Below are 26,072 nucleotides of genomic sequence, written 5' to 3' on the forward strand. Positions count from 1 at the left end.
AAGGGTGATTTTGACCTTTGGAGGGATAAGAGAGAGAAACCACCGGAGACTTTTTAGCAGAAGAATGTCTACTTTGTTTTTCGACATGGGTTTCTCTGTGTAGCCTTTGGTGTCTTAGAATCTTGCAGACCAGAATAGCCTTGAACTCACAGAGAGGTTCCTACGGTTTTCTGCAGTGTCAGCGGGCCTCCTTCGGAATGGATGCTGGGTGGAAAGGTCAGAAATAGAGGTGTCTGTTACAGAGCTAGTGCAGGAATTCGAGTTAGATAAGGGGACCTTGTGCCTTCATCATAGCGGCATGTGGATTTCCTCATGGCTTGGAAGTGGGATGTGCAGGAAAGAGGACGCTCAACGCCAAGATTTATCCTGAACAAAGGAAAGCTATTGATCGCTATCTACAGAGTCAGAAGGATCGAAGGCAGCCTCCTTGGCGCCCCTCCCCCCGTTTTGCTTGCTTTGGTGATTTTGATAGAGATGGGCCTAGTCATGTCTGGTCTGCAACGTCTACGGGTATCCAAGTGGGAAGCCAAGAAGTGCCTGGAGATAAGCACGTTTACACTGACACTTGGAGGGCAGTTTCAGATTTTTTTTTTTTCCATGAAAAAGCCTAAGAGGAGCGTGTCTGTGGAAGAGGTAACTATACAAGGTGGCTCCCGAAAGCTTCCTGAAAAGGGGAGAAAGCGCTTGATGGACACGCTGGAGGGCCGGCCTTGGCTCTCTTCCACTTCCTGCCCTTTGGCGAGCTTTCGCAGCGCAAGTACAGAAAGGTAACCAATGGCCACCTCAAGCCCAAGCCAGAGGCGACGCACATCCGGCGAGCGCGCGGATTTCATTCGTGCTGACACTCCAGGGTCCGGCAACCCCCTAAAGCCCACCCATATCTTCACTTTCACAGTGACGACACGGGCGGTGGCGAGCCCTGGCCTCTGGGCAGCCTCACTAGTAACACCCCCGGGACGCCTTTCTCCTCCATAACTTCCCCAGCTACCCCAAGCCCGAGGCCTCCCCCCAACTACGGGTCGAAGGAAGGCCCAACTCCAGTCGCGCGAACACGGCTGATCACGCGCCACAAAAGGATGTGTGGGGTGGGGAGACCCAAGGGCTCGTCCTCCCATCTCCATTGGTCACGCTCGCCGGACTCGCCTCCCCCCATTGAGGAAGGCTGCCGCCCTGGAGCGCTTGCGCACGCGCGGCGGCCTCTCGGCGTACTGCGCAGGCGCAGCCGCAGGCCCGCCGGAGGGGGCGGGCGTAGAGGCGCGCGCAGCCTCCCGGCGCTGGGCTCTCGTCTGCCGGTCCCGCCCTCCGTCGCGGCGGCGCGGTGCACGGTGGGATAGGGAGCGATCTCCGAGCGAGGCAGCAAGATGGACGCGGGATTCTTCCGCGTAAGTGGAAGCGCGGGGAGCTGGGGGCGGGAGGGAGGCGAGAGGCTTGTTTGTTAAGACCCGACAGGGGGCTCAAACTCGGGCCTCGGCGGCCCGTGGAGGGAGGCCTTAGAGACCCCGAGGGGGCCTGCGGCCAGCGCGCCCGGTCCTTGGCGTTGCGGCCGAGACCGGTGCGCCTCTGCGCAGTCTCCTCCTCCGGGATCGTCCCCCCCCCTACGCGGCGGCGGCGGCGGCGGCCGGAAAATGGCGGCGGGAATGGGCCGGAGCGGAACCTCACGGGCCGCCTAGCGGGCCTTGCGGGCCGGGCGCCGGGGCTTGCGGCCTAGCGGCGCCCCGAGGAGGAAGTCCCTAGGGAGAGGCCGGTGGGAAGCCTGAGGCGGGCGCGGGCCCCGGCTTTGGGGTGCGACCCGAGAGAGGCCCTTGAGGAGGGGGCCTTACTGGCGGCGGCTTCGGGGAGAGCCAGCGGCCCCACGTACCGCGTCCTCCCTGCGGGCCTTCAGCTCTCGCGGAGGCGCGGGGTCAGAGTTCGTGAGCGCTCCCGCCCAATTTGATAGCTCTTCGGGGAGGAACTTAGATAATCTGTACTTGGAACATTTGAATCGGAGGCTTTGGGGGTGGGGGGGCGAGGTGTGTGTGCGAGGGCGGAGGCGGATTACGGTGCGAATCCACTCCGCTCCTCGCCGGCACCCTTGCCCAGCACAGGCAGGGGACGTTTCCTTGTTGGGAGTTGCTACACGCGTCCCACACACACTAAGGCAGTTTACTAGGTGGGAGCCATCCACTCTGGAGGGAAATTAGGAAATCTGGTCGGGCTCCAGATGGATGAGAACCGACACTCTGTGGGATTAAAAGTGAAGTAGCCACGATCCCCTTCAGGGATTGCTGATTCTTTTAATGCAGGGTAGAACCATATAGAGACTGCTTGGTAAAAGTCCAAGGCCCAGCTAACTGTAATTCGGCTTAGTTTTGCATTCCCTAGATCGACTGTGTAATTTGCACTTGGTGCGAGGTTTCTTTTTTTTTTTTCCATTTTTTTTTTTTTAAAGAAAAGAATTGGAAGGAAGAAAGAGGGTTTAATAAAGATGCCTCTTGTGACTAGGTATGTAGTTTATGAGAGCTTGCCTAACCTGAACAAGACACAGGCAGGGTTCTATCTCCAGCACCCCAAATCTTTGCACTACAAATTAGTCATTCACAGTATTCTAAGCATTTAACCTTTTGTAGTATGACTACTCATTGTTTCTTACGGCGCCGAAGTTACACTTAAAAACAATTAATTTTTTTTTTTTTTGGTTGGTTGGTTGGTTTTGTTTTTTTGAGGCATGGTTTCTCGCTGTAGGCCTGGTTATCCTGGAACCCTGTAGACCAGGCTAGCCTTGAACTCAGAGAACTGCCGGCCTCTGCCTAGTGCTGGCACTAAAAGGGTGCACCACCGTCACCTCTCCTGTCACTTATTTCTAATGGAAAGAAGATTGAATAAAGTAAATTAGTCACTTTATCACTAATAAAGTCAATTAGCTGCTCCTTTGAAGTAAACAGAATCTGGAAAAGAATCCAGCTTTTAAAATTATACTCTTTACATTTTCTTTGTTTGTTTGTTTTGTTTCCTTTTTAAGACAGGGTTTCTCTGTAGTAGCCATGGCTATCCTGGAACTCACAGATTCACCTGCCTCTGCCTCCCATTAACCCATGCTACACACTTGACCTGAGTTAAAAGATTTTAGATCAATTTTCTAGTACATTGCCAACCTAAATCTGAGAGAATTGCATTTAAGGTAGAAATGGTATCTGGTATTTGCTGAACAAGAGCCACAGTAAATTTCTGTTTTTATTTTTGACGAGGCAGTTGACAAGATCTTGATACGCAAGTCATGCTGTCTTTGAACTCTTAATTTTAAGGATTGCCTATCCCCAATATTAGGATTAAAGGTGAAGGCCACCAGTCCCAAAACTCCTCTCTCTCTCTCTCTCCCCCCCCCCCTCTCTCTCTCCCTCTCCCTCTCCTTCCCTCCCTCCCTCCCTCTCCCTTCCTTCCTTTCTGTTGTTTTGTTTTCAAGACAGGGTTTCTCAGTGTAGCCTTGGCTCTCCTGGACTTACTTTGTAGACCAAGCTGGCCTTGAACTCACAGCCATCCATCTGCCTCTCTGCTGGGATTACAGGGGTGTGCCACTGCGCCCGGCTTAAAAAACTTTTTCTTTAAAAACTTTTTGCAGAGCTATGGACCGTGTTCAGGGCTTTGTATGTACTAGCCAAGTTTTGTGCCATTCAGCTATGGCCTGCCAGGATCACTTTCTGGGTGACTTCAATAGGTTTGGTCTTCTAACTGATATGTACTAGTTACCCATAAAGTATATGTTGTGGCATTTTAGCACATGTTTGCCGTGTAATAATCAAATGGGATAATCAGCATGCCTTATCACTCCAGACATTCAGCCTTGGGGTTTTTTTTTTTTGTTTGTTTTTTGTTTTGTTTTTTTGGCTTATTTCCTCTGATCGGGGAAGTGAGTTTCTGAGGGTTTCTCTGTGTGTAGCCCTGGCTGTCCTGGAACTCACAGAGATTCCCCTGTCCCCTGCCTCCGCCTCCCGAGTACTGGGATAGAAAGTGTGCTCCACATGCTGGCTCATTGCCCCTAATTTTGCATGAGAGGAAACATCCTTAGGGATTAGGTTGTGTATTCTCAGACATAGTGGAGCAGTAGCAGAACTGACACACTATTACAGGTCCCCCCCCCCCTTAAGACAGGGTTTCTCTGTGTAGCCTTGGTTGCTGTACTCACTTGGTAGACCAGGGATTAAAGATGTGTGCATCACCTCTAGCTCAGGTTTTTTACCTTATCAGATAACTTGGGTTTTAAGACAGGGTCTCATGCTGAAGCCCTGGCTATTGACCAGGCTGGTCTGCAACTCAGAGACCCTCCTGCCTCTGCCTCCTGAGTGCTGGGATTAGAGAGGTGTGGGGCAGTATACCCAACCCAAAACTTTGTTGTACTAAGGACTGCACTCAGGGCTCCGTACATGCCAGCTAAGTGCTCTTGCCATTCTGCTGTATTCTCACACCAAACAGAAGCTTTCTTGATCACTCTCCAAGGAACCGAAGCCGGTTAGCAAACCAATCTGTAGATTTCAGATCAGAACCAGTTACTTCCGTGTTTAATTGAGCCAGAAGGAAGGATAAAATAAAAAACTGTGATGCCTTACTGCTCCGAGTTCTTTGGTGAAGTTAGGTTTTTATGTACTTAAAATTGTTGTTTGTTTGTTCCTTTGTTTTTCTCCAGACGTGGTCTAATTGTAGTCTAGGCTGTCCACAGATCTGCAAGTCTGACTTGAACCCTGATCCTCCGCTCGTCTTAAATTTAGTATTAGAGGAGTACGCCACCTCACCTGGCTTTACATTCATTAATTCATACTTTCTGTCCCTCTCCCACTCTTCCTCCTTTTGTCTCTCTCTTTCCTGTTTTTCTCTTCTTTCTTCTCTGAGACAGAATTGGTACCCCTAAATCAGTATGTAGCTGAGGGTAACTTCTGGTCTTTGTTAAGCGCTTGGATTATAGGTATGCCCCACGTTTTTTGATTTTGCCATACACCCCTTTCAACACACTGAATTTCCTGTATCTCTGTCAAACTGTAGAACTAAAGATGACCTTGAACTTCTGACTTTCCAAATTCCTAGTATACTAGGATTCAGGCATCACCATTCCTGGTTTCTGTAGTGCTAGAATTAAAGCCAGGGCAGAGTGGGTAAACATTCTTGACACTGAAATATAGATCCTCATCCTCCAATTTTGGTCTTTTGATAGTATTTTGGTTTGTTGACTGGAACTTGATAGTGTATACCAGACTAACCCTCTAATTTGCCACAATCCTTCTGCCTCTGTCTCTTCAAAATCTTAAAGTTGTAGCAACCTAAAGGATGCTCTTATTAGCACAGTAATTTTGTATGTGATGTTGCTCATTTAAACAGATCTGCAAAAACATACATGTCAAACTTAACATTGATTGTGGAGAGGGTATCTTACTCTGCTATTTTAAGGATGTATTTTTTAAAAGATTTATTTATTTTATGTATATGAACATTCTGTTTTCATGCACACCAGAAGAGGGAATCAGATTCTATTACAGGTGGTTGTGAGCCACACATGTGGCTGCTGGGAATCGAACTCAGGAGGACCTGAGCAGCCACTGTTCTTAACCGCTGAGCCATCTCTCCAGCCCCAGGATGTATTTTTTTAATATTAAAATATAGATGCTTTATCTGTCAACTACTTTTAGAAAGGAACGTACAACTTATATCTGAATTTTAGTTAATGGTGTTTCTACTTGCTTGATTATTTTGACTGTAAAAGTCACAATCTTTATTTGCTATTAAAGCCTTTTACTTTGGATCTGGATTGATGGCTCAGACATAATATAGACAAGATACAGACATATATAAAACATTCCAGAAAACTAGAAGAGCTTTGTAATGTGGTAAAATGAACAAAGAAGAAATGTATAATCACAGTGGGGAGGTAGACATATACCCCAGAAGTGAAGGAATTAGGCCATGTTATTGGCACATGCCTTCAGTCCCCGCACTCCTCCAAGCTGGTGGATCGCAGTGAGTTGGAGGCCATCCTGGTCTATATAGTGAGTTCTAGGCCAGCCAGTACTGAATAGTGAGATCCTTGTGTGTGGGAGCTGGGAAGGGTAGGCAGACATAACTAAATAAAATAAGTAAATGAGAATGTTATTTAAGGGGGAAAAAAATTAACACTACCATTTAACATTACCAGTATGGTGATTCAAGCCGTCACTTGAGAAACTGAGATAGGAAGGAAGATTGTTGTTAGTTTGGGGGCTGGCCTGGGCTAAAGAATGAAGTTTTTGTTGTAAGTTTATTTTTCTTAAAGAAGGTTGGCAAAATGACTTGGTAGGTAAAGTTACCTGCTGTCGAGCTTGATGAACTGAGTTCCGTCCCTGGGATCTTCATGTTGAAGGAGAGAGCCACTCTCCAAAGTCTCCAAAGTCCTCTGATCCCTGCATGTGTACACTACTCTTCTGTTTTGTTTTGTTTTTTGAGCCAGGGTTTCACTGTGTAGCCTTGTCTCTCCTAGAACCCACCCTGTAGACCAAGCTGGCCTTGAACTCGGAGATCTGCGTGTGCACTGTTTTTTAATTGAAAAAGAGAAGATAATTTTAATCTTGTATTCTTAGGCCATGTGTTTGCTTCCTTCAGGGAACAAGTGCGGAGCAGGATAATCGATTCAGCAACAAGCAGAAGAAACTCCTCAAGCAACTGAAATTTGCAGAATGCCTAGAAAAAAAGGTATTCTGGGTGGGACTATTGCCTTTACAGCAATTGTTGCATTTTAAGGGTTGGGAGATGTACTGTAACTTGTGCGGAAAAAAAAAAGTTCACAATTGCACAGTTGTGGCCCTTTAGCCACCACATACACCATACACGGTACGACCAAAAAAAAAAAAGAAAAGAAAAGAGCATGTTAGATAAATTTTTTTAAGTGTGCATAAGCTAAAGGAAACATTTTTCTTACTGCAGTGAACTTGTACTTAATGGTTTGCATGTTTCATCAGGTGGACATGAGCAAAGTAAATTTGGAGGTTATAAAGCCTTGGATAACAAAAAGAGTAACTGAAATCCTTGGATTTGAAGATGATGTTGTGATTGAATTTATATTCAACCAGCTGGAAGTGAAGGTACTAACATACAGATGGCTCTTATTTCTGAATGTGACATGATTTGTGAATCTGTCTATGGAATACAAATATAGAAGGAATATTTTACAATGTTTGTTGTGAAGAGAGTTCACTTTGTAAACAACTGTTAAGGCTGGAGCTTTAGTGAAGGTGCATAGTTTTGAAAGCTACACAGGTGAAAAATCAAACTTACTGTTTGTAATTTTGCTGTTACATGTTAAGTTACTTTGACAGCAATTTTCTAATGATAATGTGATTTATGATTTAAAAGGCCTGAACCAAAATGGAAGTTATTCCTTGCGTCTGAAGTATAGCACCATCACCTTATTAGGTCACAGCAGAGTGAGTGTCCCAATGTCGCTCTGACCCAACTCCCTTGATGACGCAGTGTGTGTTTGGAGGTGAGTTGTGTAAAGTGGCCGAACATCAACAACAACAACAAAAACACAAACAAGAGCAATTGGTAAAGCTGTGTACTGCTCTTTAAAATAGCATTTGAGGTGGACATTATTTGAAGCATGAGGGGCGATTCTGCTTTGATTGGATGTTGTTTTAAAGAGCTAAAGTCTTAGCTGTAGTTACAAGTCAGCTGGTTACCAGTTAGACTCTAGGCATAGGATTTTGTTTATAGCTAAACTGCAGGCAGATGAAATGACAGTCCTGTTAAAGCCAGTAACATAATTGTTCCTGTGATCCAATATGAAATACTACAAGATAATACATCTGATGTTTAAAAACGTTTCTGTTATAACATAGTTTGCTATTTTGCCATGGCATCCCAAAGGACAGTAAAGATGTACCATATAACCTTTTGGTAAATATACCGATGTGAGTTTACTTTTCCATTACTCCTTTTCCCAAGAGTTCATGCTTGAATTTTGACAGAACATTATCATTCCAACCAATAAGGTATTTCATTTTTAAAACAATGTTAATTATTTTGCTTTGAATGTTTTTAAAGACTTAATTTTAAGAAGGGACTTTATATTTAAGTATGTTTATTTCATTTAGAAACCAGAAACATGGGAGAATGTTTTTTAAATGCTTAATGGTAGATTTAATTGGAGAAATGCTTTACTGATTTGAATTTTAGTGCACTTTTAAAACCTAAATATCTGGTAGTAGTCCCCTTGTAGTGAGCATGAGATTAAAGTTTAGAACTTTTTAAACAATCTTTTCTTTTTTTGTGGTTGTGTACTCATTATTGCTTGTTCGTCTTTTGCAATTTAGATAAATGATATAACATTAAACTCAAGGTGGTTGAGTTGCAGTAGGGAGTCGGAAGCAAGCCAAGGGAACATCTTTCTCTACAGGGGACTTGGCGATTCCAAACCCCCAAGGTTCCAAGAAGAAACTGAAGACACCTGGAATCTGTACTTGCTTTGTGCTATTGAGCTGTGCTTGTTATACGGACCTTGTTGCTTGACCAACAGACCTAGTGTTTAAAAACCCAATTACTTTTTAGAAATCTTGACTTAGTTTTGTGGACAGTTGAGCATCTGTGGCATTGTTAGTAATAGGTTTTCATGTGCAGTCGTCAGGCTTCTAGCGTAGTCTTCAAAAGTTACAGAGTGCATGCATAACTTGTTAGTTCTTATAACTGAGCACTAGATACTAGATATTTTATAGAAAGTTACCTATAGTGTAAAGAGAACTGTTTATGTATGTTTTCAATTTCTTGTTGGGGCAAGTTTTTCAGCCAAGAAAATACTTGTTAGTAAATGCAAGGATTTATAGATGACCCATGATTGTTTTAAAAGTTGATAACTGTCAGAGGCCCACTAACAGCCAAACAGTCTAAATACTTAGGAAATCCACAAAGGCTGCTCTAGTGCTTTTGGTTCAGTGAGAGAGAATTTGATTATCTAGAAATAATATTACCAAGAAGCAACTAGGGGAAACTATTTTTAAAATAGTAGAGCATATATATGTATCTAAGCCCCTTATGGTAGACTTATACTAATTTAAATGAGTTTTAGGTTGGCTGGTTGGTTTCGGAGTAACCTGTTTTTCTTCCTGTCATGTCTTTTTGCAGAACCCAGATTCCAAAATGATGCAAATCAACCTGACTGGATTTTTGAATGGGAAAAATGCTAGAGAATTCATGGGAGAACTGTGGCCCCTGCTGTTAAGTGCACAAGAAAATATCGCTGGGATCCCTTCTGCTTTCCTAGAGTTGAAGAAGGAAGAAATAAAACAGAGACAAGTAATAATCCTTTTTATATTGACTTGAGAAATAGTATGTGGACTGATGGTTTACCTTAACTTTTGTTTGTTTTCTTTAAGATATTTTAACTTCTGTGATCTGGCCAGCCTTCGGCGTTCTGTGAGATGTTTGCACATTGAGTTGTGGTTTACCACTCCTCCTTTGAATACTAGAGTGCTGTTTTCTCAGAAGCCAGTAACTGCCTCTGAGAAAGTGAATTTAACTTAAAAGAAATTTTAACATATCTAAAAAGTATGGGCAAATTCTTACGTAGGCAGTAATTATAAAGTTATAAAGAGTTAGGTAGTAAACAATGTTATAACAGTAAGGTTGAGAACCTGTGAATGCATCTGCAAGCCAAGACTGATGAAATGGTAGTTACGACATCAGTGATAATTCAGCCCATGGCATTTGTATTGCCTGCTCTCAGCATTCAATTGTGTCCTTGTAGATTGAACAAGAAAAATTGGCATCTCTGAAAAAACAAGATGAAGATAAAGATAAGAGGGATAAGGAAGAAAAAGAAAGCAGCAGAGAAAAAAGGGAGCGGTCTCGCAGCCCCAGAAGGTATGGCATAACAGATGCAAGGACGGTGTTTTACAGGTGCCTTTGGGTCTTAAAGAATGCCCTGGCAGAAGTTCCTCCAGTTAGAGGACTTGGGTGGCGAGCCTTGGGTTAAAGACATCTTTCATGTTGCTAGGCATTTTGGCACTTGTTTTATACAGCTACCCAGGAGGTTGAGGGAGGGTGGGATGGGAGGGTGGCCTCTAGACTAGCCAAGGCAACTTTGTGATACTCTCAAAAAAAACAAAAACAAAAACAAAAAAATTCTTTGTTTGAGACAGATCATTTGACTAAAATGATCACCTAATTTAGGTGAGTTACTCGCTCTTAAGTAGAAATTTAGACTTCGTATTCCTTTGCTTAAATAAAGCATTGGGATTTTTGTTGTTTGTATTCTGATTCTTTCCATTTCCCTTTTATTAAAAATCTGCTTTGTTAGCATTCATATACTTACCTAATTCCTTGTTCTGCTTTCCTTAGATGATTGTACTGAACCCAAACTTCAGATCATTTATTTGTTTTCTTCTTTCTTCCAATGAGACTATTGTTAGGTTCACATTTTTAGATCCACGGTTCAGCTTCTACTATATTTGTGGTGAAAGGTGAGAGAATTCCATTAGGCTTTTCATTTTTAGGATTTTAAAAAATGAATCTGTGGGAATTTGTAAAGAAAGGAGGTAATATTTTGTCCTTTAGTTTGTGCTGAGGTCTAAAACCTACTCACAGCAGTGCCTCTAAGGCTGTCATGACCAGCAGTGGGCTAAGTCTGCTGTTGAACTTCAATACAAGTTTTAAAAAGTAATAAATAGTGAAGTAGGTACACTACAGGTGAAAAGGAGGAAGGGCTCCCCAATAACGAGTCGTCTTTTGTAGAGTTGGCATTGCTCTCTTCTGAAGAACGTACTGCTTGCATTGCCCATCCATTTTTCTGCATCTTGAGACTCTCCCTGATTATCTCTGATAAGAGCTGTCTGTACCTAAACCCTGTATTTTGGTAGGATCGATGTATTGTTGAGGAAATGGTTGCTTTAAGCTTTTTCGTCTCAGGTCTTTGAATGATCTCTGGGAAGAGTTGAGAACCAACCCAAACCAGTGCCTCTCTTTCTAACTGGTACTTGAGGCTGTTACCTCTGTCTGCTTATCCTTCTAGTTCTCTCTGGCCTTTCCCCTCTCAAGTAGATGAAATGGATATCTTGTTTCCATGTGAAACTTCTCAGATACAGACAACAGTGGGTAACTTAAAAGATTAATCCTCGATTTTCCCTTTGTCTACTCCAGACCACTTTATTCAAAAATCTGAAAAAATTGCTTTCGTCCTAGACGCAAATCCAGATCTCCTTCCCCTAGAAGACGATCTTCCCCTGTCAGGAGAGAGAGAAAGCGCAGTCACTCTCGATCTCCCCGTCACAGAACCAAGAGCCGGAGCCCTTCCCCTGCCCCAGAAAAGAAGGAGAAATCTCCAGAGCTCCCAGAACCGTCAGTGAGAACGAAAGACTCTTCAGTACAGGAGGCCACGTCTACAAGGCACGTTCCTAAGATTGCATTACATAATCATGTTTTAGGCTTAAGTTTTAATGTTACAATGTTAGTGTGGGAAAATGAAGCCGAATTTACATACATTATATATGGAAAATATAAGGGAAATGCTCTAGAGGTGACTATTTGTCTGTTGGTATTGTTTCAAAATTTTTATCGATTGTTACTTGATTTTCCTACCCACTTGCCCAATATATTGTAGACAGATTCCTGTTTTGATTTGCTTCTGTTAACTGCGGTACAAAATACACCAAATAAAAGCCACTTCATCCCATTTCAATGGGATCCTCATGTGCCCCATGGTTGCCTTAGGTTTGCATGACGTAGCTGCTGTACAACATGTCTCAGAGTTCACAAGGCCATGCAGCATGTATGATAGTACATACACTGCAGCCCCTGCAGTGTGGGCGCTTCACACAGGACCCACAGTGACTGCAGTTTGCTATCCATAGATTGCACACATGGTCAAGTAGGTAAAGGGTGCTGTCTTGGCTGGACCTTGTGTTTGTGGCCACAAAAGTCTTCGCAGATTTTGAAAACTTTAAATTAAGGTGACCTGTATCTTAATTTATTAATATTTAATTTGTTAGTAGTGGGGGACAGGCCATTTTTTTGTAACATTTATTTTATTTATTTTATGTATATTGGTTCTCTGACTGCAAGTACACCTGGATGCCAGAAGTGGGTGTCAGACCCCAGTATAGATAGATGGTTGTGAACCAGCATGGTTGCTGGGAACACAGGACCTCAGGAAGAGCAGACAGTGCTCTTAACCAATGAACCATCTCTCCAGCCCCAACAGGTCACATTGTTAAGAGGTCACAATGTGACGCTGGCTCTCTTCTTCAACTTTCATGTGGGGTTCTAGGAAATTGAAATGTGGTGGTTGAGCTTACCCCAGAAATACTAAAGGCAGCAATTTTGTTAGCCCTTGAAAACCCTTTAAAAAGAGAACCGGTTAATTCTGTTGTATTTGCTTAGGATTCTGAGAAGAGCAGGGGGGAAAAAACCAAAATGTTATTTCCACAGTGACATCCTGAAAGCTCCCAAGCCAGAGCCTGTACCAGAGCCCAAAGAACCTTCTCCAGAAAAAAATTCCAAAAAGGAAAAGGAAAAGACCCGACCAAGGTCCCGGTCACGTTCCAAATCACGGTCTCGGACCCGTTCTCGATCACCTTCTCATACTAGACCAAGGCGGCGACACAGATCCCGATCGAGGTGCGTGTACTCCTGAGACGGTGTACTTTTTAGGCGGCCTGTGCTGATTTTCAAGGGAGAGTTGTGAACCGTGTCAGAGTGTCTTGCGAACAAAGATCGTTCTGCATTTACATGATGTCTGCTTTTTCTGTGTGCCATAAAAGTCTACATCAGTGGCAGTAGTCATGGAAGTGGAATTTGTGTGAAGAAAGTCCTTGTTCTTGGTTTATTTGGGTCCTAATTCTATTTGTTGTGACAGATCGTACTCACCTAGAAGGCGGCCAAGCCCAAGGAGGCGACCATCTCCTCGAAGAAGAACTCCACCAAGACGAATGCCTCCTCCACCAAGGCATAGGAGGAGTAGGTCTCCGGGGAGACGGTGAGACTTTCTTAGTGTCGGGTGCTGGCCATGTCAGGGGATTCCTTGGTATATTTCAGGATTTATTTTTATTTATTTACTTTTGTCTACTGATAAAGACAGATCTCATAAGTAGAGCATATCTTCTAACCATCCTGATGTACCTCAAGTGTGAACCTTTTTTAGCTATGAGAAATAGCTACACTGGGCAGTGGTAGTGCACACCTTTAATCCCAGCACCCTGGCGGCAGAGCCAGGTGGAGCTCTGAATTCAAGGCCAGCCTGGTCTACAAAGCCAGGCCAGGGCAGCCAGGGCTCCATAGAGAAACCCTGTCTTAGAAAACCGAAAATGGGGGGAAAAAAAAACAAAACAAAACCCAAAACATCTAGTGTTGGGAAAGGAAGTCATTTCTGTGTTCGCCTTCTAAGATCTCACTAAAGTTCTACAGAAAAAGAACTGCGGTCTAGCAGTGTGCCTCAGTTGGTAAGGTGCCTGCTATTTTTGCCTGAAACCCTGGCTGTATTCCATAGTACTGTTCAGGCCAAGGGTGCTGGTTCCTATCTGTGATCCCAGCACACTGGAGGGAGGGGGAAATGGATCCAAAGTTGAGTCATCCTCTTCATGGTACAACACACACACCTTTCGATTTTGCATGTGTATACACATAGAGTAACTTGTGCCTAGATGTCAGAGAGCAACTTTAGAGTCCATTTTCTCCTTTCTTTGGGTGCTTCTGGGAGATTAAACTTGGGTTACCAGGCTTGCACATCAAGTACTTTTAGGGTGTCTTTATAAAAAGGTTTATTTTGAGCACCTGCAGAGGGAGGCCTCAGAATCCCTTGGAGCTGGATACAGGTGGTTGTGAGCCACCCGATCGTGCTGGGAACCGAACTTCTGGAGAGCTGCTCATGCTATAACTTTTAGACCATCCCTGCACCCTTTGTAATGGAACGTTGTAATAACTAGACAGATGTGACATAAAGGAAAGTTCCCATAATTCTTTTCCTAGAGAGAGTAATTACTAGTAGTTAGCTGTAGTTGTGTTTGTGGCAGTTAGACACACATCTGATTCAGCCAGTAGTACTAACCTGGTTTTGTTTTGTGTTGTTTTTTGTTTTTGTTGTTTTTCAAGACAGGGTTTCTCTGTGTAGCCTTGGCTGTCATGGACTTGCTTTGTATACCAGGCTAACCTTGAACTCAGAGCTATCCACCTGTCTCTGCCTCCCTGAGTGCTGGGATTACATGCATGCCCCACCACGCCTGGCTAGTACTAACTTGTTTTAAATAATTTGGAAATGTTTAGATTGCTTTACCATTCTAAAATGGGCATAAGATAAAACTTTAATCTTGGATATGTTATAACAATAAGACTGTACCTAACTTTACTCAAAGCAGAGGCCTGGTGTACAAGAGTTTTTCTGCTTTATTGATATGTTATCCAGGCTTGCTTTTCAAGTCTGCTTTGGATAGAACTTTTATGTCTGTGTTCTTCTGTTGCTGCTGGTTTAATCAGGGCCTCACTCCAGCTGAGCATGTGCTCCACCTCTGAAGTATACTCCCAGCACTGGAAAAGTTGTTGAGTTAATGTTCTTTATAGACAACCACACAAACTAGAAAGTGAGAAAATACCCAGTAAGCTCCTTGAAGTTTTTTCTTTGCGGGTAGGACCCATACTTTAATAACGGCAACAACAGATATACTGTTCTTTGGGCATGTTAATGAGGGATCGATATTTAAACATGTAGGATTGCTGTTGCAGCTGGTGGACAGGACAGGTGTTCTGTGTGGTGGTCCGAGGCACCACACTTTTCAGATTGACCCTTCAGAGAGAGGTAATGCCAGTGCTCTTAGTACGCTCTGAGGGAGACAGCAGTTCCCTACATTGGAGTTTGGCGAACATGTCACAGTAGTGTACACTAAATTCACGGTATTTTGCAGATTGTGTAAGATTCCCTTTCGGCTAGTTTTTAATCTCACACTTAAGGTAGGGTTTCTTTTTTTCAGGTTCTCAGGAAATCATCTGCCAAAGGTGAATTCTGCAGGTACACGTAATTGCAACAGAACTTAACCACAGATTTTGCCGCAGAATTCAAGAGGCCCCACTTCTAAGTTTATGTAGCTAAATGAATATTAAATCTTGCACATATATAGTGAAACTTAAAAAGTTGCTTGACATCACTCTGAATGAGCAATACTCTCACCTCCAAAGTTTTGCAAACTCCATAACCCCAATATCACTCTTCAGCAGGCTGCTTGGTTACTGGATTATAGCCTTCACAGCTCAAACACAATCAGAATGAGTTATGTGTATTTAATCTCAGAAATAGCTGTTTCCTGTCCTAGGTTATGGTTTTGTTTCCAATCTTTTTGAAGTAATTTATGTACTTAGCTACATAAACTCAAAAGTTGGATAAGAAAATAGCTGTATTTCTGTGCATATTGTACATACTGTAACGTCACTCTTCATAGGGATGCACGTAGTGAAGTGAATGCTTTATCCCGCAGAAGGAGGCGTTCTTCCGCATCCCTGTCTGGAAGTAGCTCTTCATCCTCTTCATCTCGTTCCCGGTCGCCGCCAAAGAAGCCTCCCAAGAGGACATCCAGCCCCCCTCGGAAAACACGTAGGTTATCGCCTTCAGCAAGTCCTCCAAGGCGAAGGCACCGGCCATCATCTCCAGCAACTCCACCACCCAAAACTCGCCATTCCCCAACTCCTCAGCAGTCAAACCGTACAAGGAAAAGTCGTGTTTCTGTGTCTCCGGGAAGAACTTCGGGTAAAGGTACAAACACAAAAGCATTTTGTTCTCTTTGGCATCCAGGCATCCCAGTTGTCCCCACCTAGCTTCAGAAGCAGCTGAGCAGTACATTCTCTGTGAAACTGTGAATTGGCTTCTTTGCCTTTTCTGCTTTCTGTTCTCAGGACTTTGCTGGAGTGAGATTATATGGCAAGGTGGTTTGTTTTCTCAGTGCCCTCTATGCAGGCAGGTGGCCCAGATCATTAGCTCAAGGCTGTATGAGTTGGAGTAACAGATTGAAGTTTTATGTTCTTAATGCAAGGTTCATTCTATCACTCTGAGACAGTTAAATATTTCACACACACCCCTCCACCACTTCTTAAGAAAGGCTTTTTGTTTGATATCTTATTTGAGGACTATGTGTTCTGTTATTCTTTTTGGTCACATTTATGCTCCCAGGGGGAAGAACATGGCGTTCTTAAAGGCTGATTTGTTTTATTGATTAATGGGTGGATGGATTTAGGCTCTAGGCCGGCAGGGTTCTTGGATGTTGTTCTTACTCTGGACAATAGATTAGTTTCTGAGGAATTGATAGCCTGTGATTGTGCCAGCCAAGTAGAATTCTTGTCAGTCTGTGTTTTACTGGAGTATGTTTTATCACTAAACACGTGTGGGGAAAAAAGATAGGGTCTATTCGAATGGTGACTTTGGTGCTAGGACTGGAGATAACAGGAGTAGCCTGAAAGGTGAGTGGAGGGGGTGAGAGGATTGGGAAAGCTGCTGTAACAATTGAACTTTCGAGAGTGGCATTCTGAGCCCATTGACTGCCCAAGGGCGCACCATGAGGCCTAGCCTACCTGTGCCTTTGTTAGCACTGAGAGTGCTCAGTGGGCGGAGGACGTGCTAAGAATTGCGAGCCATAAAGGTCAAAGTGCAATTCAGTTTTTAATTTTAACATCAAGTTCATTCAGTAATGAAGAAAGATGCGATTATTTCAGACAGCTTTTTTTTTTTTTTGTAGCATTGTGTTACTTGATACAAAAATGAGCCTCTCTGAGTCCATCACCATGTCTTAATCTAATGTTCATTGTCTTTTCCTTTGACTTTATACTCATGAATATTTCTTGTGTTTAGATCTAGAAAGCTCTCTGGGGAGTAAATGTTCCCACTTATTTTGGGAAAATGCATGTCTTTTTGGTTTTGTTTTTTTAATTTAGATTATACAGAATTATTTTAAACTCCCTGAATGGAATGAGGTGACTGTTAAAATAGGGCTGTTGTTTCGTTAGTTACCTTTTCATGAGCTGCACAGGTGCAAGGCTCCAGTTTTGATGCATGTCTTGTTCGTGTGTGAAATAGTTGCATTCAGGAGATGCTTGTGTGGGGAACAGAGACTAGTTTGTGTTCTGTCTTGAGGGGGTCAAGCTTCCTTAGGCCAGACAGTCACACAGTGCGCAGCTTAGTCTTTTTTATATCCACGGAAGCCCAAGATTGGTTGTGGAAGTGACCCTTGTATTATTAGAATTTGAGAGCTAGAAAAGACCTTTTGTCAGGTTCTCGGGTTAAGTGACTTAGCCAAGGTCAACTAGTTAGGAAAAGAAGTTAAGCATTCTGTGAGAATTGTCAAATTGCTACCTCCAGATGCCTGATGACTAGGGAGGTAGTTGAAGGGTAGAATGAAGTCCTTTGCCTTTTTCTACTAGGTACTGTACTTTCAGAAACACCCACTTTGGGGTCTCTGGATGTGTAGGAGTATGGTACTGCTGTAATGTAACAGCTCCTGTTCCTGTTTTGTAGAGCAGCTGTTAATTGGGGCTCTTAGGACCTGTTGATAATGGGCTGATGAAATGAGAGTAAGGAAAGAAAAGTGGGGGGATTTGGAGTGCAGTTTACAGTCCCATCTGAGGATGTTTTGCGGGAACTTTGAAACAGTCATGATCTGGGTACTGCATGAATGTGTTCCTTAGTCAGTCAAGTGTCCTGGCACAGCCTGTTTGTACCTTATAAATCAGCTACACTATAAATTATGCTCTGTGGACACTTATTTATTTTACTATTCCTGATTGCAGTATCTTAACTTTACAAGTTATCTTTTAAGCAATCTTAAGAGTAATAATTAACAGGACTGTTGGAACCCTTTAAAATTTTGGCTGTAGAGTTGTTCTCTTGGATTTCTGACTTTATGCTAGAATGATTTGCCCCTTGAATTCTTTTTTGTTTTGTTTTTTGAGACAGGGTTTTTGTCAGTCCTGGACTCTTTGTAGTCCAGGCTAACTTAAACTCACAGAGATCTGCCTGCCTTTGCTGAGACTGAAGGCGTGTGTTACCACACCCAGCAAATTCTTGAAACACTGTTAACATAGCACAGTAAATAAAAGGAAAAAAAAAATCTCATTTAGAAAAATACAGAAACTGGAAAGACTTGTAATAATGCTTTAACTCAAGAGTAGGATAAAGTAAATGCTATTAATACTATGAAAGGCTATTTTAGTTAAGCTATTAATGAGAAGTTAAGTCAGGATGAACCCTCCCATGTGTTTATTCACAGTTTAACAAAATATGTAATGCTGGATAGATGTGATGGTGTACCATACCCCCGAGTCAGGGCTTCTCTGTGTGGCAGTTCCTGGAACTCACTCTGTAATCCAGTCTGGCCTTGAGCTCAGAAATAGACCTGTCTCTGCCTCTGCTTCCCAAGTGTGCTGGGATTAAAGGCATGTTTCCACCACTATCTGCCGATAGTGTACTATAATTCTAGTATTACATAGCCAGTTTGAGGTCAGGCAGTACTGAGATATAAAAGCAGTATTACAGTTTAGTTATTTATTCAGCAGACATACACACCAACTATCTTGTAGGAATAATCACCACATTGTTTTATGTTTCTTAGGAAAATGCCTTCTTAAAACCAGTCAAGCCACCTACTGGTTTTAAATTTTGATCTCTGAGATAGTAATTTTGACATGTGGGGGGGGGGTTGCCTTTTGTTTTGTTTTGTTGTTGTTGTTTTAAAATATAATTTAATTTTATTTTATGTGTTTTGGTGTAGGGGTGTCAGACCATCTGGAACTTGAGTTATGGACATTTGCAAGCAGCCATGTGGGTGCTGGGAGTTGAACTCAGGTCTTTTGGAAAAGCAGACAGTGCTTTTAACCACTGAGCCATCTGTCCAGCCCTGCTTTTTGTTTTGTTTTTTGAGACAGGATTTCTACATGTAATAGCCATAGCCAACCTGGACTCATAGACCAGGCTGGCCTCAAACTCATAAGATCTAGCACCTTCCTCACTTTGTAGACCAGGCTAACCTTAAACTCAGAGAGATCTGCCTGCCTCTGATGGGATTAAAAGCTGTGCCGCCTTTTTGTTTGTTTGGTTTGGTTTGGTTTGGTTTGGTTTTGATTTTGTTTTTATAATAAAGTTTTGGGAATGGGGTATTTAATGTAGGCTGGCAATCCTGTCTCGGCCTCCTATATGTTGGGGTTTTTAAAAATATGTATGTTCTGTGGTAGGGCATATGCACAACTATACAGGTGTCTATGGGCCAGAAGAGACATCAGCTCTGGAGCTGGAGTTACAGGTGGCTGTGAGCTACTCATGTGGGTGCTGCACACCAAACTGTGCTGTTGACCACTGAGCATTACTGTGCCCAGTTCAGTGGTTTATCCAAATAATGTTGGTTGGTAGTTAACTCCCAAGAATATAGCTCAAGGATACAGGGCTTGCTTACTGTGTGTAAGATTACAATTTAGTAATTTCCTCTGTGAAGATGAGGTTGAAGTATTAGACTACCAGGTCTCATATCTACTACCCTGTAGTCTATAATAGAACTCAGAATATTAAGTAAGGTATAACTGTATTCTGATCAGATATCCTATCAATTCATTACTATATAAAACAGGTAAAAAAGTCCCAAGGGATGGCCTTGTGGGTTTGTTTCTTAGAAAGGCCTTTGCAAATGGCTTTTGTAGTTGATTCATGGTAAAAGTAATGATTATATTTTTATATACTTGGTTTTGATTGTGATTAAGATTTATTTTGCTGGCCAGTGGTAGTATACACCTTTACAGCACTACGTAGGAAGGCAGAAGTATCTCTGTGAATTTGAGGACAGCCAGGGCTACTTGGAAAACCCCCGGGAAAACAAACAAAAGATTTCTTTTACATTCATGGGGGTTTGCCTGCATGTCAAAGCGCGAGCACCCCATGTGTTTCTGGTGTCTACAACTCAGAAGACTTCAGATCCCCTGGAAGTTAAAGCTATTATGTGGGTACTAGGAACCAAACCCAGGTCCTCTGCAAAAGTAGCAAGTGCTCTTAACAATGGCCGAACCATCTGTCCAGCCCCATGGATGGTTCTAAGGAGAGAGAGAATGGTTGTTGAGATCAGTGCCCTAAACATAGAATCTTGGGTTCCTATTCTCAGTTTGTTCAGTTGTCTCTGTGTTTCTGACTTTGGCAATGTCATTTTATTTCAAGCCTCAGAAGAACTCTTGTAAAAATGGGACACTTGGGAGGCAGAGGGAGGAGGCTCTCTGAGTTTGAGAGCAGCCTGGTCTGCAAAGCAGGTCCAGGATAGCCAAGGCTACACAGAGAAACCCTGTCTTGAAAACAAAAAAAAAAATGGGCCATAAGTGAATAGAATTTTATTTTAGCAACAGTATACATTTTTGAGCTGAGTGTTGTGGTGCACACCTGTAATCCCAGCACTCTTTAGGAAGGCAGATCTCTCTGAGTTCAAGGCCAGCCTGGTCTGCAAAACCAGGACAGCCAAGGCTCCACAGGGAAGCTCTGTCTCAAAAAGAAAAACAGTATACGTTTTTGGGTGTGGTGCCTCATGCCTGTCATCTCAGATCTCTGGAATCTGAGAAGGATTGCTGTGAACTTAAGGCCAGCCAGCACTACAGAGTGAGGCCTGTCTCAAAGCAAAACCCTCGGTATATATGACACGGGAAGTTTTCAAAAGGAGTGCCATAATTGTCCAGTTAATGTGAGGTCATTGGGTGGCTCGCTGTTCGCACCAGAGTGATCCTAGCTTAGAAAACTCTTTTCCTTTCTCCTTTCTCTCCCTGGAGCCTAAACCCAGGGTCTGACTATGCAAGCACTCTTGAGGTACAGCACCAACCCCCTTTCCTTTTTCTCATCCTTTGGAAAGAACCCTTCATTCAGCCTTAATTATTTTTTTATTGATTACATTTTATTCACTTTGTATTCCAGCTATAGCCCCCTCCATTATCCCCTCTCAATCCCACCTCAGCCTTAATATTTAAAGTTATTATAATCTCCTGTGTATGTTGAAGAATATATGGGGCATAAGAAGCTTTTTGCCTATTGGTTAGGTAGTCATTCTTTTCCAGACCTCTTACCTTTCCCTTTGTGAATTTTATTTTAAAAGCTGAGCAAGTGTAAGTTCATTAAGGAAAATTGAGAAGACTGGCAGTGGGAGGGGCTAGGAGCGAGGAATGCCCTTATCTGTCTTTGTTTTCTTCTGGTGGCTGGTACCCTACCAAAGGTGTCTTGCCAAACAAGTGTTCTGCTGCTGAGCCACATCCCAGCTCTATTTGCTCCACTTAATGACACTGGCTAGGTTCTCCTGTTGGTTGTCTTGGGAAAAGCTCAAGATTTGAAACTGGTTGCTCAAGGTTTTTTAAATTACTACTATTATTTTATTAAATTATACATAATTTGTGCCTGTGTGCAAGCATGCATATCTGGTAGACGAGTATAAATCAGGGCAAAAACAAATTTATGTGTAAGTGGGAGTTGGGTCAAGTGCCCTTGGAGGCCAGAGGCATGAGAGTCCCTGGAATAGGATCACAGGTGTTTGTGAGCCACCAGTGTGGGAACCCAGCTCCTCTCCTACAAAAGCAGGGTTCAAGCTCGACCACTGAGCCAGGCCTCCAATCCCTAGAGGGCAACATCTAAGGATCTTTGTAAGTTGGTTCTCCTACTGTGCTGGCCCACAAACAGACTTCCTGGCCATTGTTTCATCTTCACCTCCCACCATGCTGTAGGAGTACTGGGGTTACAGGTGCATACTGCTGTGTCAAGCTGTTTTATCTCATGGGCTTTGAGGAATCAAGTCAGGGTTCTTGCTAGCCCTGCTGAACTAGTTTTTGAAGTTTTCCATGTTTAAATTTTAGGTAACGTTTTTCATGTGCCTAGTCTCACCGATTTTGTATTATTAAAACATGGTTCTTTTTATTGTGTATGAAGGTTGTTTTCTTCACTTGTTTTTAGTGACAAAACATAAAGGTACTGAGAAAAGAGAGTCACCTTCACCAGCACCCAAGCCTCGGAAAGTAGAGTTGTCTGAATCTGGTAAGTTGCCATGATTTTCTAGAGGTCGGTTTTTTCTTTCTGTATTTGATTTTTTTTCCTGGAGTTGGAGATTGATTGTACAGGGCACTGCAGTGGAGAAGAGCTGGAAGTGACATCACACAGACAATTTGAGATTCCCAGCTCCAGCATTTAAGTGTGCTCTATTGGGTTATTTCACACATCTGAACCTCTTGTTCTTCTGTATTTGGGCATAATTCTGGGTTTTGACAGCTAGTGAAATGTTGGCAGAAATCATACTCTCCCAGCATGACCTGTCGTGACTAGGTTGATACACAGTAGTTGGTAGAGGTTTGAGTGCCTGTTTCATGTTGGGTTGTCTCATTACCCGAGTGTAACTAAAGGAACACTCTCTAAACACCTCCATCTTTCAGAAGAGGACAAAGGCAGCAAGATGGCTGCAGCTGACTCTGTGCAGCAGAGGCGACAGTACAGACGGCAGAACCAGCAGTCTTCATCTGGTATGGACAAGAGAGTGCTTTCCACCTCCACACTGTTGTAACCCCACCACTCGGGAGTTAGGCGGAGGCAGGAGAGTTCCTGTGGTGTGTGAGGCCAGGGCGGGCTGCACAGTGAGAGCCCCAGAGAAGCCTGTGACATTAGCATTTGGGAAGTGGAAGCAGGAAGTCAGAAGTTGAGTTATTGGCTACATGTTGAGTTCATGAGACCCTGCCCCCATTACCACCACTTTTTTTTGGTGGTTGTTGTTTGTTTTACCCATGTGTTTGTCTGGCGGCCCCAAGGAGGCCAGAGGAGGGCATCATATCCATTGGGATCTGAAGTTATAGACATGAGCTACCATGTGGGTGCTGGGAATTAAACTGGACCTCTGGAAGAGCAGTCATCTCTCTTAACTACAGAGCATCTCTGCAGTCCAAAGACTCTGCTTCTGAATATGCATGTCTTTGGAGGATGTGTTTGGCCCATACTTCTTTGTATCAGTTGGCCTGTATCATTCTTTTTTAAGCCCTTAAAATTTTCTAGGTTGTTGTTAAAGTAATCTGGCTAGGAACCTGGCTCTATAGTATTGTACAGCTTTCTGTGTACAAAGCCCTAGGCCTTATTCCCAACATTATTAAAAATAAGGTAATTGCCTGGATGGTGATGGCACATGACTTTAATCCCAGTACTCAGAAGAAGGCAGGTGGCTCTCTGATTTGGAGGCTAGCCTGGTCTACAGAGTGAGTTCCAGGACAGCCAAGGCCATACGGAGAAACCTGTCTCAAAAAACAAACAAAACAAAAGGTAATTGATCTAGAGTATGATAGTAAAACAAAATAAAATTGGAAAACTAATTTATTCCCTAACATTCTAATCTGCCCCTTTAAGGTTTTCTGAAATTCTGTTTTATATATGTAGGGGTCTGTGGTTTAGAGCATTCCACTAGTTTTTGCTAGTGGCTTTTTTTTTTTAAAGACAGGTCTCACTATGTATGCCAAGGCTTACCTGGAATTAACTCTGTGGACCCAATTGACCTTGAACTGGGTCTTGAACTAACTGCTTCTTCCTGCTGAGATTAAAGGTGTATGCCACCCTGCCCAGCTTGTGCCTGTAAATGTGAATATACTACCATTTGTTTGGAGGTGGTTTTGTTTGCTTTGGTTTTTGGTCCGTTGCCTTTTGGTGGGCATTAAGGCTGCTTGTAGGTTTTTTGTTTGTAATAATAGGCTAATGAACTTTTCAGATAGTTCTAGTTGTTAGATTAAAAAGAGAGGGAACAGAAGCCTAATGTTTAAGCCAGATGTTCTCTTCTTGCATTGCTTTAGTTTTGTGTGGGTTTGGTTTGGTTTGGTTTTGAGGCAGGGTCTCATGTAGTCCAGGCTTGCCTTGAACTTGTCCAGATGACTGGTCTTTTTACCTCCACCTCCTCAGTGTTGAAATTACGGCTTTGCACCACTGCACCCAGTTTATGCAGTACTGGGGATGGGTCCCCGAGGAGGCCAGAAGAGGCCATTGGATCCATTGGGATCTGGAGTTACAGACATTAGGAGCCACAATGTGGGTGCTGGGAGCACTCTACTAACAGCGATAGCCCCCTCAACTTGTGCTTATAGTGATGATTTATATTTTCTCTTTCGAGTGACTTATTGATGTTTTTCTTCTTCTGCTGGGTTGTAACCCAGGGCCTGCTCGTGCTAGGTGTATGTGCTACCACTGAATCGCACGTCAGCCCTCAGGTCTTTTGAAGCCTTACTTGTTTAATAGGAGGAGATTGAGTAGATTTCTGTTCTGTGTCTGAGGCAGTCTGATGCACACAGGCTGACTTTTAGCTTACTTGCTGTGTTGCTGAGGCTGCTGTTAAACTTGAGGTTCTTCTGCCTCTGCCTCCCCTGTCATCAGCTACAACATGCACCAGTGAGCTTGATTGGAAGTCTTGAGACTTCCTAAGAGATCATACAGGCTTCTGTACTCTTGACATACGCTTGTCTTGTGTTGGCCCATGTTCTGCTGGGTGTGGCCTGTTGACAGACACTATGATTGTCCTCACAGTACTGAGACTTGAACCCATGACCTCATGCCGTACTAGGTCAATGCTGAGTCTGACATTTTCCCTAGTGCTGTGGTTAGAGCCTAGGACCTTGAGCATGCAGTGGGCCGAGGGGGCAGGGTAGTGAGTGTGAATTTGAGTGAGTGAGTGAGTGAGTGAATGTGTGAGTGTGTGAGTGTGATATTTTGTGGTTGTTCTTTGCTCTGTGATTACAGACTCTGGCTCCTCTTCCACCTCAGAAGATGAGCGGCCCAAGAGATCCCATGTGAAGAATGGTGAGGTAGGCAGGCGGCGGAGACATTCTCCTTCTCGGAGTGCATCTCCATCACCTCGAAAGCGCCAAAAAGAGACTTCCCCTCGGTAATGACCTTCATTAATGGTTTTGACTGCTCTGTGGTTGGGTTGGAACTGTAACTTGTAGGGTGGGCTGCAAGCTTATTTTAGAGTTGGGCAGATTCTTCATGTCAGTACTTAGAGGTGAAGGTTGGGTTTGGGCTTTTGGTTAGCTTTTTTTCTTGCTGTTGGTAGTTCTTAACCAAACTAGACAAGTTTCCGAGTGATTGCCTTACTTACGCATGAATAGAAAAAGAATTAAATCGCAGCATTAATTCCAGACATTTTGAAGCTTTAAAGAATGCTTCCACAAGAAAGATTTAACTTGCATGAATGGATTTCTTGACATTTGTTTTTCTCCACTGCTCTCAGGATGCAGATGGGAAAACGGTGGCAATCGCCAGTGACTAAAAGGTTGGTTAGATACTATTTTTGTAAATGAGGGTTACATACCAAGTTTACTTCATTTTCTGTTCAGATGGCTGTCCCCATTTTACAGAAGCGTTGTGCCAGGGGGGAAAGTCCTAAGTTGCTTCGGGGTGTATTTTTCGTGTTTTTCTTGGGGCAGATGAATGGTTGGAAGAGCTGTGTCTGAGGTGTTGATTTTAGACCCTTTTCTAAGCTGGTAATTCTCATTTCTTAGACTCTGTGGGGAGTGACTTTGTATTAGGGTGACTTTTAGAGAAAGTGAGAAAACAGAAACATTTAAACGGCAGAAGGTAATGTAAGGGTTGCCTCTGTCTGTATCTTGGAAGGTTTTTATTCGTAGTCTTGATTGCATTTTTATTTGTCGTGTGTATGTGTGGGCACATGTGCTACAGTACACCTGGTGGAGGTCAGAGGATACTTGGAGCAATTGGTTCTCTCTGTTCACCATGTGGGTCCTGGGAATTGAACTCATTCTGTTCTTCAGGCTTGGTGGCAAGTGCCTTTATCTACTGAGCTCATCTTACCAACCCTGGCTTTTTCCTGCTATTCCCATTTGCTGATTTTTTTGTTTTGATCATGTGTTTATGTGACCATAAAACATAAAATTTTAGATCTAGATCCAGTATAAAAATTTTTTAGTGGGGTGTGCATGTTGGCAGAGGCAGGCAGCATGGTCTACAGAGTGAGTTCCAGGACAGCCAGGGCTACACAGAGAAACCCTGTCTCAAAAAACTAAAAACAGAACCTTTTATTAGCTCAGGCCTGTCTGACAAATGAGAAAGCACAGCGAAAAGGGTTTACTCCAAGTGTTTG

The 26,072-nt window shown here is 43.2% G+C and overlaps 1 protein-coding gene across 8 annotated transcripts in view; it reads left to right on the forward strand.

The window, feature by feature from the left end:
- Positions 1-1,230: 1,230 nt before the first annotated feature.
- Positions 1,231-26,072, forward strand: part of Srrm1 (serine and arginine repetitive matrix 1) — a 34,084-nt gene continuing 9,242 nt past the window's right edge. The window contains exons 1-13 of one of the 8 annotated variants that reach the window (XM_021631500.2): positions 1,231-1,382; positions 6,598-6,687; positions 6,954-7,076; positions 9,112-9,282; positions 9,734-9,849; positions 11,167-11,370; positions 12,412-12,600; positions 12,839-12,958; positions 15,444-15,718; positions 21,911-21,991; positions 22,384-22,470; positions 24,737-24,857; positions 25,203-25,244. In XM_021631500.2, the coding sequence (XP_021487175.1) occupies positions 1,362-1,382; positions 6,598-6,687; positions 6,954-7,076; positions 9,112-9,282; positions 9,734-9,849; positions 11,167-11,370; positions 12,412-12,600; positions 12,839-12,958; positions 15,444-15,718; positions 21,911-21,991; positions 22,384-22,470; positions 24,737-24,857; positions 25,203-25,244 (1,640 nt within the window). In that variant the 5' untranslated portion in view covers positions 1,231-1,361. Of the gene's footprint in view, positions 1,383-6,597; positions 6,688-6,953; positions 7,077-7,347; positions 7,478-9,111; positions 9,283-9,733; positions 9,850-11,166; positions 11,371-12,411; positions 12,601-12,838; positions 12,959-15,443; positions 15,719-21,910; positions 21,992-22,383; positions 22,471-24,712; positions 24,858-25,202; positions 25,245-26,072 lie in introns of those variants that run through there. The other 7 variants (XM_021631504.2, XM_021631499.2, XM_021631501.2 and 4 more) reach the window with 7 other exon arrangements.

Source organism: Meriones unguiculatus, chromosome 3 (genome assembly GCF_030254825.1).
Source record: "Meriones unguiculatus strain TT.TT164.6M chromosome 3, Bangor_MerUng_6.1, whole genome shotgun sequence".
Classification (NCBI taxonomy): Eukaryota; Metazoa; Chordata; class Mammalia; order Rodentia; family Muridae; genus Meriones; species Meriones unguiculatus.